The sequence below is a fragment of the Mauremys mutica genome, chromosome 20, assembly GCF_020497125.1.
Source record: "Mauremys mutica isolate MM-2020 ecotype Southern chromosome 20, ASM2049712v1, whole genome shotgun sequence".
Classification (NCBI taxonomy): domain Eukaryota; kingdom Metazoa; phylum Chordata; order Testudines; family Geoemydidae; genus Mauremys; species Mauremys mutica.
In genome coordinates, this window is record NC_059091.1 from 2,627,897 (window position 1) to 2,644,892 (window position 16,996).

A 16,996-nucleotide genomic window follows, 5' to 3' on the forward strand; every position below is an offset into this window, starting at 1 on the left:
GGAGCTGTGACCCCCCACCCCCACCCCAGGCTGCACCCAGAGCAGGGACACAGACAAGGTGAAACTGACCACAGAAATGGGCAAGGCCACCCCGCCTCTGCAGACTGGGATGGGGGGGAAGGGATGAGGGGGCTGGATCCGGGGGGGGGGGGGCAGATTCTGATGGGAACAGCCTGGAGCGGCGCCAGGAGCCAATCACCACATACGATAAATAACCGGGACCAGAAGCTGCTGCTTAGTCACCGGGTAATTAATACCCGGGCGAGCGCCAGGGGCAGAGGCGGGATTGGGGGAGGGGGCGACGGAGCGGGGGGGGGTCACTGCTCCTGGCTGGAATCAGGACTCAGCCGCGGGGGTCACACCCCAGTCTCAGGGCTGCCACACTGGACTGACCCGGAGCCAGGGCCGGGGATCGGGCCCCTCGCCAACAGGCACCCGCCCAGCACCGGGGGAGGAGCCCCCAGCCCCCCATGGGAAGGGTTTGCCCAAGCCTGGGGCGACAGCAGCATTGGATCCTGGGCACACAGAGGCTGGTGCCTGAATGTGCCACGTGCACACTGCTCCCTCGTGCACATGCACGGCAGCCTGCCCCTCTCCTGCAGAGGCCTGTGGCCATCCCGTGCACACTGCTCCCCCACAGCGCCCCCTGCTGGGAGCCCCCGGCCAGCGCTCCCACCCCGCCCCCACAGCGCCCCCTGCTGGGAGCACCCAGCCAGCGCTCCCGCCCCGCCCCCCACAGCGCCCCCTGCTGGGAGCACCCAGCCAGCACTCCCGCCCCGCCCCCCACAGCGCCCCCTGCTGGGAGCCCCCGGCCAGCGCTCCCGCCTGCTCCCACAGGGAAAGAGACGCCAAAGAGGCAGGACAGCTCCCGAGAGGAGACAGAGACGGAGCCGGTAAAAATAAACTGGAATTCACTCCAAATAACTCGGCAGCAACATGCCCAAAAAAGGACAGGGCCAGAGAGATCCCATGAGCATCTGTGCTGGCCCAGGGCACCAGGGAAGCCACCTTGCGGGTCCCAGGGGCTGGGCACAGAGCCACCCTGCACCTTCCCTATGCCCCCCCCGCCCCCAGCACGCACCCCCTCACCCCCCACTGGGAACGCACCCATGCTGCCTCGGTTTCCCCAGCGCCCCACCCTGCTCCCAAGCTAAGCCCCCCAAGGGATCCCATTGTCCAGACAGGCTGCCCCTGCCTGGCAATCCCGTTGGGGAAGGGAAGGGAAGGGAGAGTCTCCCTCCCTGCACCATCGATCCACAGCCCAGGGCAGCCGGAACCGGGCCCCCTGCGTCTCATGGAGATTTCGTTTCCGTTGGCATCACTGCTGATCCCAAACCGAGGCAACCAGGCGCATCCCCCTGGGCTGGTGCCACAGGCCGGCTCTGCGCTGGCATCACCCCAGAGTCACACCCGGCTAACGCCCTCAGGCAGCAGAGTCGGGGCCCAGGACTGGGCAGGATCTTTCCTTCTCCCTCTGGCCTGGGCAGCAGGACACCTGGGTTCTATTCCCCGTTCTGCCACTGACCCGCTGAGTGACCTTGGATGAGTCCCAGCCCCTCTGTGTGACTCAGTTTCCCCTCCTGCCTTTTGGCTGCCTTATCTAGTTAGACCGTGAGCTCCTCAGAGCACAGACGGTCTCCAACTCTGCTGGTGCAGCGCCTGGCACGACGGGGCCCCGATCTCAGGTGGGGCCCCTGGGCCCTGCGGCCATACAATCTCTACCCGTGTCTGCACCCTGCTCCCAGACCAGTGCGCAGCAGTTCGTGCTCCCTTTGCGCTGTGGAAGTGACTGTGCAAGGCGCAGGGCTCGGGGAATCGGCCGGACACAGAGCTGACACTGAGCCAGGTGGAGCCCAGAAACACTCCAGTGCCAGGGATGGGACAGTCCAAAGCCCTCGCTGCCGAGCCTCCCCCCTCGGCAGCGTGCGACGGCCCGGCCAGGATTTGCACTAATCCTGCGCTTTGTCCGTGGCGTCTCAATGCAAACTCCCGGGGGCTCCGAGCAGCGAGAGCAAATCCCCCCGCGGGGAGGAATTCCAGGAACGTTTGACGGGCTTCAGCCTGGAGAACAGGGAACATGAGCAAAGCTCCCCCCGGCCCCAATAAACAGACAGACGCACGTAGGAACCTTTCCTGCGCCAGCCAGGGCGTGAGACCCAGCACCTGTTCATCCCCCAGACTGGCCGGCCTGCGACCCGCCCGGCTGGGAGAGGGGCTGGCATTTCACCAGCTCAGCCCACGGGGATTTGGTTTTACGCGAGTTTTTATCTTCTCCGGGCAGCGACCTCCCCTCCAGAGACCCCCAGGGACAGATCGGATCTAAGTGCTTGGTGCCAGCGAGGGCACTGCTCTGAGGATGCTCACAGCAGCCAGGCACTGCTGGGGCTCACGCTGCCAGGGGCCCAGCCCCGGGAGCTGCCCCACGAGCTCACGCTGCCAGAGCCCATCGGCAGCTCTGCAGAGAAGGCAGCTGCTGCCCCCGAATCCAAATCAGAGTTGGCAGAAACTGTGACAGGCTGGAGCCAACAAAGATGGCGCTGGGGGCGTGATAAGGGACAGCACATTCCCCTGGCTGCCGCTGTGCCCACGCCAGCCCTGCGTCACCACCAGCAGGGGGCACTAGCACCACCAGCCATGACTCACCCGGCTTCAAGCAGCTGCCAGGAGCCCCCAGTCGTCATCCCCCCCCCATGTCTCAAGGGGGGGCGTTATAAGACGACAAGCCTCACCCTCATGTCTCGCCCCCCGTTTTGCTGTTGCTCTGTGCACTCGATGCGCCCCACCCCAGAGGTGGCACCATCCCAGGGAGTCTGCAAAGAGGCTAGAGAAGCACCATGGAGCAGATGTGGGGCCGCTGGGGCAGGCCCAGGGGGATTCTCAGCCTCCCACCCCCACGGATCCAGCAGGCCCGGGGCCAGCGCTATCGAGTTCCCCTCCCGGCTCAGGCTCCAATCCCTGCTGAATAATTTACCAGGGAGGGGGGAACCCAGGGCAGCTGGCAGGGTCTGGGCCCCTCACCTAAATGGCCCATTAATGATTCTGAGCAGGGCCCACAGCTCCATTCATATTCATGAGGGCTTCGTTTAACCCTTCGCAGGCTCCCTCACTGGCCCAGCTGGGAGCTGCCCGCGTCCCTTGCCCCAGGGAGCCCTGGCCCTGCACCCAGTGAGAGCCCAGCCCCGCGGGGCCGGGCAGAGAGGGACAGAGCGGGACACCGCCAGGCTGAGGATCGCAAAGCGCTGACATGGCCACGTCCATCGCTCCTGCATCACCAGCAGCACCATGGCCCTGGCGCCCCACACGCTGCCAGCCCCGGTGCACGGCCGTCGACCCGTACAGACTTCAGAGGGGTAGTGGACAGAGCACAGCACTGGGACCAGGGAGCCCTGCTCCCATCTCTGCCACAGGGTGACCTTGGCCAAGTCCTTTCCCACCCTGTGCCTCAGTTTCCCCATCCGCACAACAGGGATAATGATGCTGTAACGTGCAGGGGGGATTATTACACAGCTCAGCTCTGCCCCCCCCCCGACACATTCTCCCACCAGCAGGTCCGCGCTCCCAATGGGCGGGGGGGGGGGGGAAGAGGAAGGAACTGCTGTGGTACAAGCTCCCCAGACCATGCCCCCTCCCACAGCCCCTGGGGATCTGGGCATCTGCGCCTCCATGGGGGGCACCCGGGTTGCTCCAGACAGCGCCCCTCCTCTGCCCCCCCCCCGGGGCACCAGCAGGGCAGGATGCCTGGCAAGGAGCATCCCCAGCCCAGGATGGGCAGATCTGCACCCTGGCCGGCCCCATGGGGTCTGTGTGCTAGTCAGAGACACCTCCAGGCGAGCCCCCCAGCCCCCTGGCGGGGACAGAGCTGCCCCCTTTAGGGTCACAGAGGCGGGAAGGGCACCTGACCTGACAGGTGCAGCCCAAGGTCACCCAGGGAGTCAGGAAAAGAACCCAGGAGTCCGGGCTCCCACTCACCAACACCACTTAGCTCTTAGGGGTGACTCCGGACTGACCCTGGGGGAGCTGGGAGCTGAATCCGGCCCCATTCCATTGCCGGGGGGGGGTGACTCCGGACTGACCCTGGGGGAGCTGGGAGCCGAATCCGGCCCCATTCCATTGCCGGGGGGGGTGACTCCGGACTGACCCTGGGGGAGCTGGGAGCCGAACCCGGCCCCATTCCATTGCCGGGGGGGGGGGGGGGTGACTCCGGATTGACCCTGGGGGAGCTGGGAGCCGAATCCGGCCCCATTCCATTGCCGGGGGGGGGTGACTCCGGACTGACCCTGGGGGAGCTGGGAGCCGAATCCGGCCCCATTCCATTGCCGGGGGGGGGGTGACTCCGGATTGACCCTGGGGGAGCTGGGAGCCGAATCCGGCCCCATTCCATTGCCGTGGGGGGGGGGTGACTCCGGACACCCCTGAAGCCCGGGGCCAGCCTGGGTTCCCCACTGGAGGCTGGATCTGGCCCGGGGACCCCACGAGCGGATCGCAAAGAATCCAGGGAGCAGGAGGGAGCGACCCCCCCCCCCAGCGGGTCGGTGAAGGTCCGGGGGGGCAGGGCCAGGCGGCCTCCTGGGGTAACAGACGTTACCGTGCGACATCCCCCCCCCCGGCGGGGAAGTTACTATTTAGAGCCAAGGGACGGGGGGTCTGGGCTCCCCCCCCGAAACTTGCTAGGATCGGCGCGGGGGAGGGGGTTTACAAATCCCCCCCGGGCTCATGCAGAGCGCCCGGGGACCCCCCCTCCGCCCCCACGGGAAGGCTCCGGAGGGGGGAATAAGGGGACCCCCCCGGCCCCACGGGAAGGGGGAATAAGGGGACCCTCCCCCGCCCCCACGGGAAGGCTCCGGGGGGGATAAGGGGACCCCCCGCCCCCACGGGAAGGCTCCGGGGGGGGAATAAGGGGACCCTCCCCCGCCCCCACGGGAAGGCTCCGGGGGGGGAATAAGGGGACCCCCCCGCACTCACCAGCTGGCGGGCTCGGGCCGGAGCTGCCGGTGCAGGGCCACGGAGAAGCCGAACAAGCTGCCGCCGGCCCCGTCCTTCAGCAGCGGGTCGGTCCCGTCCAGGTTGAAGGCGGCGCCCGCCAGGAGCTGGAGGCCGAGGCAGCAGAGCCAGGCGCCCGGCGCCCCCCGCATGCTGCCGGCCCCGCTCCCCGGCCCCGAACCCGGGCCCGGGACAGGTGCGTGGGACCCTGGCAGCGGCTGAGCGGCGCCCCCCGGGCCGGGCCGGGGCTTCGGGGCCGGGCAGCTGCCGAGGGCGCCGCCCCCGCTACGAGCATGTGCTTGGCAGGGGGAAAGCGCCGCAGCCCGCGCTGAAATGCAGCCACCTCTGGGGGGAGCCCGGAGCGCGGCCGGGGCGGGGCAGCGGAGGAGGAGCCGGATCGCCGGGGCTGCGCCTGGGAAGGGCCCGGCGCGTTTCACACCCTTGGGCTCACTGGGCTGCAGGGTGATGGGCTCGGAACAAGGAACCGAGTCACCCACTGACTCTGTGCCTGGCCCAGTTCCCGCCCTGAGCAGCCCCCCGACACCCCAGCTGCGCAGCACCGGGCGGGGACGTGCCAGTGCCCTGCGTTCTTCGCTGCGAACCAGCTGCATGTTCCACCCCAGAGGCGGCTGCATGGCAGCAGGGAGGGAAGTGCCTGGTCGCAGGCGTCAATCTGTAAAGCACCTTGGGGTGCTGCCGCTGGAGCAGCTGGGAAGCCCCTGCCAGCGAGCTCCCTGCCACCCAGGTCCCAGCAGCCACAGCTCCCCCCACCATCCGCAATAGCGCCCCTGCTGGGAGCGTGACCTCCTGCCCCACTGCTTCCAGCGCCCCCTGCTGGGAGAGGCTGGGGCTGTGTGACCTCCTGCCCCACTGCTTCCAGCGCCCCCTGCTGGGAGAGGCTGGGGCTGGGGCAGTGTGACCTCCTGCCCCACTGCTTCCAGCGCCCCCTGCTGGGAGAGGCTGGGGCTGGGGCAGTGTGACCTCCTGCCCCTCTGCTTCCAGCGCCCCCTGCTGGGAGAGGCTGGGGCTGTGTGACCTCCTGCCCCACTGCTTCCAGCGCCCCCTGCTGGGAGAGGCTGGGGCTGGGGCAGTGTGACCTCCTGCCCCACTGCTTCCAGCGCCCCCTGCTGGGAGAGGCTGGGGCTGTGTGACCTCCTGCCCCACTGCTTCCAGCGCCCCCTGCTGGGAGAGGCTGGGGCTGTGTGACCTCCTGCCCCACTGCTTCCAGCGCCCCCTGCTGGGAGAGGCTGGGGCTGGGGCTGTGTGACCTCCTGCCCCACTGCTTCCAGCGCCCCCTGCTGGGAGAGGCTGGGAAAAGGGGACTAGACCCCCCCCCAGCAGCAAGCCCCAGCCGCGGGCAGGCCTACACGCTGCCCTGTGCTTCCTTACACAATGTGGGCTGGCGGGAGTTTGCAGAAGTGGGTAAGAGTGAACCCCCGGGGCGCTCCCTTCCCGGGAGGAAGGACGTGCAGTGCCGCTCCCACTGCAGGACGGCTGCGAACGAGAGGGAACGGCCGGGCCCTGGAGCACAGGCCTGACCCCAAACGGGAGCACGGTGGGCGTCACATTTTTCCAGCCCATTTCCAGCTATTTTTAACCGCTCCCGCTCCCCACGGGCTTGACAAGATATTTGGGAGTTGGCAGAGCCGCTGCGTCCGCGTGAGTCGGCTCCAGCTCGGCCGCTGGATGCAGCAGCCCAAGAATCAGGCGACCTTTGACCTTCCTCCCCCAGTTGCTTCACTTCTGCTCTCCAGGCCGAGGCAGCGCTGGGACAGATGGGGGGACCCCGCCCCTTTGCAGAGCCCCGTCTCTGGGACCAGCTGCCTCATGGCAGATGAGCCCCAGGAGCTTTTCCTTCGCAGTGGAACCTGGGAATGGGCCCGATTCAAGCCACCGTCCCAAGGGAGCATGTGGCTTTAGCCTCTGTTAACTCCCTCCCCCTGCACATCCCCTCCCCACACCCGAGACCTGAGATCAGACCCCCCCTCTCGGCAGCATCTTTGCACGGCCCATCCGGCGGGAGAAGGCTGGTGTCGCTCAGGTCCGGCTTCCGTGGCAGTTGTGGGTGGGAAACGAGGAACAGCCGGTGGAAATGAAACCGAGCCTGGGGTCGTCCCTGCAGCCCTCGGCACAGAGGGGGCACTCAGCCATCTGTCTGCTCCAAACGCGGCCCCAAGGCCACACCCTGCAGCCAGGTCCTGGAGCCTGCTTAGCGAAGCAAGACACCCTCCGCGTCTCTCGCTCCTGCTGCTCTTCTGTAGGGCAGGGGGTCGGGACCCCGCAGGGGGTCACACGGTTATTACGTGGGGGGTCAGGAGCTGTCAGCCTCCACCCCAAACCCCGCTTTGCCTCCAGCGTTTATAATGGTGTTAAATAGATACAAACCTGTTTTTCATTTATATGGGGGGGGGGTCGCACGCAGAGGCTGCTGTGTGCAAGGGGTCACCAGAACAAAAGGCTGAGAACCCCTGCGGAGGGTTTGTAAAGCTGCCCTGCACCCGCTACCTTCAGCCCCCTGCCAACCCCAGGCTTCCACCGTCCGCGTCGAGCACCCCCACATCCGGAGGTTAGTTTAAAAACCACGAGATTCTTTAAAGCAATGATCTGGGGCTCTCCACCTTTGGATCCCACTCGGGCCAGGCTGTGGCCTCCACCCTGCTGGACACACACAGAGGGAGCCGCTCCCCAGACCCCTCCGGTTCTTGAGAGCGGCAGCACCAAGGCTGCTCTCTGAACTCCGGCCCAGGGCCGAGTCCTTCAGCCCCGCCCGGGACCATCCTCCAGCACGGAGGGGAAGAAGCTAGAGAGTAGAGGGAGGAGGGCGGACGGCGAGGACAGGGCAGCTGGTCCGTGCCCATATACCTGCCTGGCACCTCTCTGCAGGGGCCGGCTCGGCGACAGAATCTCAGCGTTCATGCCTAGCCATGCGAGGGGCGAAGAAAACCTGACCCGTGAGTAACCCAGGCAGCTACGTCTGCCAGAGTCTGCACAGAGCCTGGGCCAATAGCTCAGCGAAGTGTGAACCGTCCCCTTCATCGCAGGGAGGGGTGGACTCAGATTCCCAGGGCCGAGCATGGCTAACGCCTCCACCCCTCATGGAGAGGGGGGCAGGGGGCGGTTGGGAGATGCCACTGCTGATTTGCACCACCACCCCCACCGCCGAAGGGCCCCGCAGAGCTTAGAGATGAACCGTGGCCCGGCCCCACGGGGTGTCAGGAGGTCAGCGCTCATCTGCGGGTGGCACTAGGCAGAACAGCCCCCCCCCCCCCCCATTTCCCAGTCTGACCCCGCTGAGTGGCTACAGTGCAGGGCTCCTGGCTCCGTTCCCAGTGCTGCCACCAGCTGTGGGCAACTCCAAACCCTCAGAACTGAGCCCAACTTGAGCCACCTCGGGCCTGGCTCTCCGAAGGTGCCGAGTGCCTGGCCGGGCGCTCTGCCTCCGACAGCGTTCGGCTGTTCGCTCTGCCACCAACACAGGCAACAATTCGATCCCCTGGATGGGCTCCCGCGGGGCCGGCGCCTGGGAGAACGTGGTTGTGTCGCCGGAGGCAGCCGATCTGTCGCCAGGTGCGCGGGGCAGGGAGTCAGCCAGGGCTATTTTTACACCGTCCCTGTGCTAACTTTGGGCCAAGCGACGCTGGTAGCTCCCGTCAGAGCGTCTCCTGCTCCGAGCAGCTAAACTCAGCCCTGGAGCCGCGGTAGCAGGGCCCGAGTGAGGAGTGGTCGGCACAGCTGAGGAGGAGCCGCTGTTCTGAGGAGGGCCCAGCTGTGGACTATGCGGCTAGAGGTGCCATCTTACAGTTCAGCCACAGACACGGACACGGACGTCCACATGCCTCACGGGCAACGAAGATCCCAGGGGCCTGGTTCTTCTTCCACTCCTGGCCCAGACCGTGGCATAGGGTTGCTGCGTGCTGTTAAACAGCTGCAACCTTCCACCCCAGAAACAGCTGCATGGCAGCCGTGAGTGAACGATCCCTGCAAACCCCGTCTTTAAAGTGCTCAGGGATCCTGCTAAAGAAACAATATTCAGTATCGAGGTGTCACAGAGCCACAGGCCCGGTGCTCTCCGACAGCTCTGGAACAGTCCCTGGGGGATCCCTTCAGCCCGTCAGCCCCCTCAGGGTCACACGCTCACGGGGGTCAGCCCTCAGCTTCACCGTCTGAGCCGTCAGACCCCGGTGTTGTGCCGGGAGCTCCCTGCAGCGAGTCCACCTGGACTGAGCACCCGAGGGAGACTTGCACCCCCGGCTCCTGGACTCTGCAGTGACTCTCGGCCGGCGGGGTAACAGCAGGAGGGTTTATTACCCGTCTGGACACAGCGCAGAACGTCCTTAGTTCACACAGAGAACGAAGTTCAGCAAAGTCCGGCTGGCGCAGCCCAGAGCCCTGAGCCCTGAGGTGTCTCTGGTCCCAGCCCAGGAGCCTGTCCCCTGCCTCTGACAGCCCACACTTAACCCCACGGGCCCCTCCTCAATGCTCTGTTCTCCACCTGCCCGGCCTCCCTGGCCCCTCCTTCTCCACAGCCCGCTGGCCTCCGCGGAGGGGGAACCATGCATGGTCCTTAGTCGCTAGGATCCATGTCTGGGCAAGCGAAGGGGCCATTGTCCCCTAGGACTGTCCATGGGCCTGAGGCCCTAGGCCCGGCCTCAGTCAGACCTGGATCTCCCTGGACCCCCGCCACCTTTTACCCGCCACCTCCTTAACCACGCACCACAGGGGAAACCGAGGCACGCACAGTATTCCCTCCAAATGGCTAACCCCCACCCCGTCACACACGGTCACCGCAGGGCACCCCAGACTCCAGCCCTGGGGTTCCACATCACGTCTTTCTCCTCCTGGCGCTGGGCTGAATAACCAGAGCAGGAGGCCGTCAGCCCCCTGGAGGGACAGAGGGACTAGGGCAGATTGGGGGCTCGACCGAGTCGTGTGTCCCAGCCTTCAGTCTCTCCTCCCCTGGGCTCCCCAACGCCCCCAATCCCGTGTCCAAGGGCCCCCCCAACCGTCCCGGACCAGCCCCTCAGAGCTGGGGTATTGAGATCCCCAGGCTCTGCTCCAACAGATGCCGCCTTACGCCAGCTCTAAATGCAGCTCTGACGCCAGCCGAAGGCGGTGAGCTCAGCCCCCACGTGCTCGTTTGCCGACTCACCCTTCGGGAGCTGGGGCTGCGTCTGGAGTCCACTGCAGGCTAATTCCATCTCCGGAGTGTTCCTGGCTCTCGAGCACCAAGGCTCAGGTTCCCCCGTCTTTGGAGCCCAGCCAGCTCCTTCCCAGGCTGCTGCTATTTCACGTACCTGCCGCCTCCCCCACCCATCGTGCCCTGAGATGGAGCCGAGCAGCCAGGCAGCCGTCCATGCCACCTACACAACCCCCCCCAGACAGCACAGATCGAGAGGGGCCCAGGCGCAGCGCTGATGGGCCCAGATGATATGATCTGTGGCTAGGAGCCCCAGGCAGGGCCCGTGATCCCCACGGCACTAGGCTCTCTGCCAAGGCAGACAGACAAACGCCTCCCCAAAGCACTGGCACTCCCAAGGGTCTGATTCTCCTGCCGCTGACACCGGTGCAAAGCAGAGTAGCTCCAGCCAAGTCAGCAGCGCGAAGCCCTCTTGGCGAGGAGAATGGGCCGCAGCGTCCTGCCACTTGGCCCGAATGGCTGTGGAACTGGTGGGGCGTCTGGTCCAGGCCACGCCGTGAGTGCAGCCCCCGAGCTGGGATCAAAGCTGGACGCAGCGAAGAAGGGGGAAGGAGCGAGAGAGAAGTCAAGGCCCCGCTGCCCATCCCCGGGTGCAGAAGAGGCTCATCCTGGCAAGGGAAATGTGCAGCCGACTGTATTAAAACCGAGACAAGCCTGCAAAATTCCAGAGTGGTGGGGGCCCTCCATGTCTCCCCCCAAGAGGTAGCTGCACCCTTGGGGCTCGCCCTCCTCCAGAAGATCCAAGGGGATGGTCAGGTCATTCCCAGAGTTTACATTATGGTGGGGCCGAGGAGGAAGTACTGGCTCCAGAGAGATGAAGGGACTGGCCCAAGTCCTCCCAGGCAGCCGGTGGCAGAGCTAGGAACTGACTCCAGATCTCCATAGCCCCAGTTCAGTGCCTTAATCTTGCTCTTTTTTGTCTTGACCTAATTCCAACCCGGCTAATTCCATTCTGCCTTCCTAACATCCTCCTGAAGTGTCAATCAGATCTAGGATTCTCCTCCACTTCCTGTCCTAAACTTGCCGTGTGCTGTTAAACAGCCGATGCATCCTGCCCCAGAGGTGGCGGCATTTCACTGCTGCTGCTTGGATACAGCCACAAGGCCACCTGGCTCATTCGGACAGGATCTAACCGACAACAGAAACCAGAGTTAGTATTTCACTTGTCTCTTTTGTCTGGGATCTATTTTCCTTACACTTATTCGGGGTCCTTTCCCTGTGGTGTGTAACTAACGCTAATCACAAGCTGGTCCCGGCTCACTAACTCAGCTCCCACCAGCAGCCCCGGCGGTCACACGACAGTAACGTTTCAGCGCAGAGTGAGGACGCTGCATCCACACATTGTCCTGCCGACTCAAATCACAACGCGCCATGACGAAGCAGCACCAGACTGTGTCAGAACTTCACCACCATCCCACGGCACGGCAAAGCCGCCCGGGAAAGCAGCGCCACCGAGCCTGGGGATGTTCAAAAGGCGGCTCCGGCATCGTCACTGCTCCGGGGGCTGCGTGGGAAAGACACGTCACCGCGTCCCATCACAATGCGTTAGTGGGGGTGTCAAAAACATCCCTGCTCTGGCAACAGGGTCTCGCATGGCGCCGTGTGTGATGTGCCTTGGCAACACCACCTCCAAACATGTCACTGTATTGCCTCAAAACGCCCGGCACTGTGCCAGCCCCAGGCCCAACCGCCACTCTGCTGGGTCAGTCCCCTACTGCAGGGCACAGCGGAGGCAGGGCATATCCCCCCCGGCCAAACGCCCCTGGAACCACCGGCCTCTGGCAGGACACTACTGAGGGTATCAATTCAGGACAAATTCCTTAGAGCAGGGCAGCCACAGCCGCTTTGCAAACCGAACCAGCCAGCCAGAGAGGACTTCGCTCTCACCCCACTGGCTAACCACACGTCACACAAGCAATTCCCTCCGACACTCCAGTCTCCCAGTATCCCCACCAGCGCCACTCGTCCTGGGGACGAATGGTTACGAAAACCAACCCCCAGTAACAGAAGAAAGGTTCTCACGATCCCAAAGGACCAAGCCCCAGCCCCAGCTCAATATACCCAGTTAGATCTTACCCACAAATCACATGGGTGCCAATCCCTTACAATCTACAGGTTTATTCATAAAACGAACAAAATAGAGCTGAGAGCTAGAATTGGTTCAATGGAATCAAATTCATCCAGTAATAGCAAAGGTCTTGGTTCAGGCTTGTAGCAGGGATGGAATAAACTGCAGGTTCAAATCAAGTCTCTGGAACATCCCCTGCTGGGATGGGTCATTCAGTCCTTTGCTCAGAGCTTCAGTGTAGCAAAGTCCCTCCAGAGGTCAGAAGCAGGACTGAAGACACAATGGAGCTGATGCAGCTGCCTTTTATAGTCTCTTGCCATGTGGCCTCTGCGTCCTTTGACCCAAAGACAGGTCGCCCAGCACATGGCACCATAGAAAAACCTTCGATTCTCTCCATGGGCCTGTCCCTGCCTTCCTGAGTCACAAGGTGTATCTGCTTCTCTCAATGGATCAGTTGTAGCTGATGGGCCTTAATGGGCCATCAAGCAGCCAGGCAGAGCTGATGCCACATTGTCTGGGGTGTCACCCAGAAGCACAGCACAAGTGTGAAATGCAGACAGTCTAGAGCCAACTCTTATAACTTTAAATACATGAATGATCCATGCACCCAGAGAGCATCATCATAACCAGCAAATCGTAACCTTTTCATAGACTCTCACTTGACCGCCTTTGTAAAAGATCTGGTGCAACTATAGGACCTTGGCTGCAACAATGATCTATACAGTCACAGTTCATGTCAATGACGCCACATCCCCAACCACAGGCGACGACTTCCCCTCTTCCTGGTGGGTGCTCAACACCCCACACCCCCCGCCGTGCTCTGTGCTAACAGCTATTAGCAAGTTTTTCTTCTCTCTGTCAGCCAGGTAATGTGCATCAGCACAGACACTAGCTTGTTCACCAGTTTTCACATCCTTAATTGCTACCAATTCCAAGGCTGGACTCTGCTTTACAGAGATACCACTGTGAGGAAGTGGGGGGTTTCTTGGTTTTTTTTGTGTTTTCCAGGGGGTTGCATGCAGAGGGAGGAGGACTCAGTGTCCCCCGGTGTTACTGGTTTAATGAGCTATGGGGAGAGGGAGTTTGTTGGTACAGAGCGGAGGACCAGAGAGGGAACTTGGGATCCTGGCCCCCAGCGATCGGTGACCTGGTGACCCAGAGACCCAGCTCAGGAGTCGCAGCCGGTTCTGGCCAGTGGGGGACAATGGGCTGCGGGGAGAGGACCCCGGTGACCTGACCAGCCAGTTCCAGCCACAGGGGCCAGAGTGGGGCTAAGAGGAGGGGAGACCCAGGCCTGCCTGTTTACGACCCTGTTTCCCTGGAGAGAAGCCAATGGACAGAGGGGGCTTGGGGCCGGGGGTATCGGAGGCCCAGCTGGGAAGCAGGGGGGCTCAGGGCTGGAGTGGGGGAGCAGGCAGAGCCCACCTGGGTGCAGGGGAACTGGGATGTGCTGTGCTGAGGGAGGCCAGGCCTGAGGCCCTGAGAGTTTCCTGTGCTGGGTTCAACGCTCAATAAACCTCCTGTGTTACGCTGGGGGAGAGTCGCTCTGGGCTAGAGAACAGGGGGCATGAACCCCTTCGGGGGTGAGGAGGCCTGGGGGGTCCAGAGCGAGGGGACTCCCTGAGGGAGCCCACGGCGAGAGACAGACGTGCTAAGGCTCAGAGAGCTGCAGCTCCAGGAGGTGGAGGGGCCTGACCCTGAGAGTGGACCCCCATGAAGGGCTGTTGCACTGAAAGGGGCACCCCCCATGGACTGCACGGGGCCACGAGTGAGCACGATCTGTGAGTCCGTGACAACCACACAAATCCGAAGAGTCTGAGGGTGAGAGTTTGCTGGCTCTCCCCTGCATCCTCAAGCATTCGGCCATAAAACTGTTCTGCTTTGAAACACCAGTAACCAAATCTGTCCTCAGACCTTGAAGCACAGATGCTCACTCCCAGAATCAGCATGGAGACAGTCCTGTTCCAACACTGTCAGAAACAGATAGTTAAGGGTTAATGCCTCTTTTACCTGTAAAGGGTTAAGGAGTTCACCTAGCCTAGCTGACACCTGACCAGAAGAACCAATGGGGGAACAAGATGTTTCAAAAGGAAGGAGGGAATTTTTCTTTGTTTAGAGTTTCAGTTTCAGCCGGAGTGAAAAAGATCAAGGAACCAGCCTCTTATCAGAGTAGTACCTTTAGAAAGGGATAGTATCAGAGGGGGAGCCGTGTTAGTCTGGTTCTGTAGAAGCAGCAAAGAATCCTGTGGCACCTTATAAACTAACAGACGTTTTGCAGCATGAGCTTTCGTGCGTGAATACCCACTTCTTCGGATGCAAGTGGTGGAAATTTCCAGGGGCAGGTTTATATATGCAAGCAAGAAGCAAGCTAGAGATAACGAGGTTAGATCAATCAGGGAGGATGAGGCCCTGTTCCAGCAGCTGAGGTGTGAAAACCAAGGGAGGAGAAACTGGTTCTGTAAATTACAGAACCAGTTTCTCCTCCCTTGATTTTCACACCTCAGCTGCTGAGGTGGGACCTGCATGGACACTTCTAAGCTTAATTACCAGCTTAGATCTGATATTGCTGCCACCATCCAGAATTTCTGAGTATCTGGATCACTCAGATCCCCACAAAAAACCTCCTCCAAGGGAGGAGAAACTGGTTCTGTAAATTACAGAACCAGTTTCTCCTCCCTTGATTTTCACACCTCAGCTGCTGGAACAGGGCCTCATCCTCCCTGATTGATCTAACCTCGTTATCTCTAGCTTGCTTCTTGCTTGCTTATATATACACACCTGCCCCTGGAAATTTCCACTGCTTGCATCCGAAGAAGTGGGTATTCACCCACGAAAGCTCATGCTGCAAAACATCTGTTAGTCTATAAGGTGCCACAGGATTCTTTGCTGCTTCTTAGAAAGGGATAAATAGGTTTATGTTTATTTTCTTTGTAACTTGTCTTGGTATCATTAAGGGAATTATCATTTGGGGTATTGTTTGTGTAACTAAATTTGTGCCCAGGGGAACAACCTCTGTGTTTTGAATCTGTTGTCTGTGAGAGTAGCTGGTTTGCTAATCTCCCCCAGAGGGTTTTCTTTTACCTTTCTTTTTCTTAATACCTGATTGATTTTTCCTTATTTTTAGATCCAAGGGGGTTGGATCTGGATCCACCAGGAGTTGGTGGCGGGGGAAAGGAGGGAGGGTGGTTAAATTCTCCTTGTTTTAAGATCCAAGGGATTTGGATCAGTGTCCACCAGGGAATTGGTGGAGGAGTCTCTCAAGGCTACCCAGGGAGGGGAAGGTTTTTTGTGGGGAAGGGAGTGATCCAGATACTCAGAAATTCTGGATGGTGGCAGCAATATCAGATCTAAGATGGTAATTAAGCTTAGAAGTGTCCATGCAGGTCCCACATCTGTACCCTAAAGTTCAGAGTGGGGAAGGAACCTTGACAAACACCATTGTCTCTCCAACAACCTGGCCAAACCCAGCCACTTGGTTATAGGGTTGTTCCTCTTCCTTTATAGCTTTTACTCCGTCTGAGACTTTCTCAAAGTGATCCACACTGGATCTTGCAAAAGGAAAGTCAGTGGATCCATTCACAACAGAAAATTTCTGGCTGTTAGGAACTAAACTTCCTTGATTAAATCACTTCCACAGCCTTCAGTTGCAGCAAACTGAAAATTCACATTACCCTGAACATTTTCCATCACCGGTTAACATAAGGCCATTGGCTTGTTCCTCCACGATGCAGAGTACCTGTCCAAGAGAGATGAACACCGAGATTGACAGGAGCTCCTTTCGCCCTCTGACTGAGCAGAGTACAGCACAGACGACCCTACTCCTACATATGTAAAGACACAAGAACACAAACCTTCTCTCCCCACAAGTCTTTCCAGGATTATTTATTTTGCAGGATGTTTAACCCTTTCTAGCCAGGCGTCACACCCCCAGCGTGAGACTGGTGTGGAAGGGCGAAATCAGAGCCCCTGGACACACTTTAAGGGCATTCCAAGGTGGATATGAGCTGTGTTTACACTGAATTCTTGTGAGGCCAAATGAGTGAGGGGCGCTTTGGCCCCAGCCAGAAACTCCGTCCAGACTCTGTGAAACACTTCAGTGACGCCGGGGTCTGGTCTATGTGTCGACTTAACACAGCCACTGATGTTCTTCAGCGAGCGCTTACTCTGGCCACATCGCGCCCCCCGCTGTGTGTCCCCCCCAGTGCCAACCACCCCCCAGCTTGTCTCCCCCCGCCCGCCTCACACCCCTGTGCCAACCCCCCCATGTCCCCCCGCCACACGCCCCCCCACTGCATCACACCCTGTGCCAACCCCCCCGCATCACACCCTGTGCCAACCCCCCCATGTCCCCCTGCCACACGCCCCCCCACTGCATCACCCCCCTGTGCCAACCCCCCCGCATCACACCCTGTGCCAACCCCCCCGCCACATCTCCCCCCGCCACGTCTCCCTGCCAAACGCCCCCCCGCCACACGCCCCCCCCGCATCACACCCCCGTGCCAACCCCCCCGCATCACACCCTGTGCCAACCCCCCCGCCACGTCTCCCCCGCCACTCGCCCCCCCCGCATCACCCCCCTGTGCCAACCCCCCCGCATCACACCCTGTGCCAACCCCCCCGCCACATCTCCCCCCGCCACGTCTCCCTGCCAAACGCCCCCCCGCATCACCTCCCCCACCGCCAGGGGGCGACATCCCCCTCCCGCGCCCCGCTCTGGACCCGTAGGCCCCGCCCCCGAGGCGGGGGGCGGG

General features: G+C 61.7%; 1 protein-coding gene across 5 annotated transcripts in view; it reads right to left on the bottom strand.

Moving 5' to 3' along the window:
* The window catches only part of ITGA7 (integrin subunit alpha 7), a 33,128-nt gene extending 27,857 nt beyond the window's left edge, over nt 1-5,271 (bottom strand). For 2 of the 5 annotated variants that reach the window (XM_044995445.1, XR_006574590.1), the window contains exon 1: nt 4,963-5,266. In XM_044995445.1, the coding sequence (XP_044851380.1) occupies nt 4,963-5,132 (170 nt within the window). In that variant the 5' untranslated portion in view covers nt 5,133-5,266. Of the gene's footprint in view, nt 1-4,962 lie in introns of all 5 variants that reach the window. The other 3 variants (XR_006574591.1, XR_006574593.1, XR_006574592.1) reach the window with 3 other exon arrangements.
* Nucleotides 5,272-16,996: the final 11,725 nt, after the last annotated feature.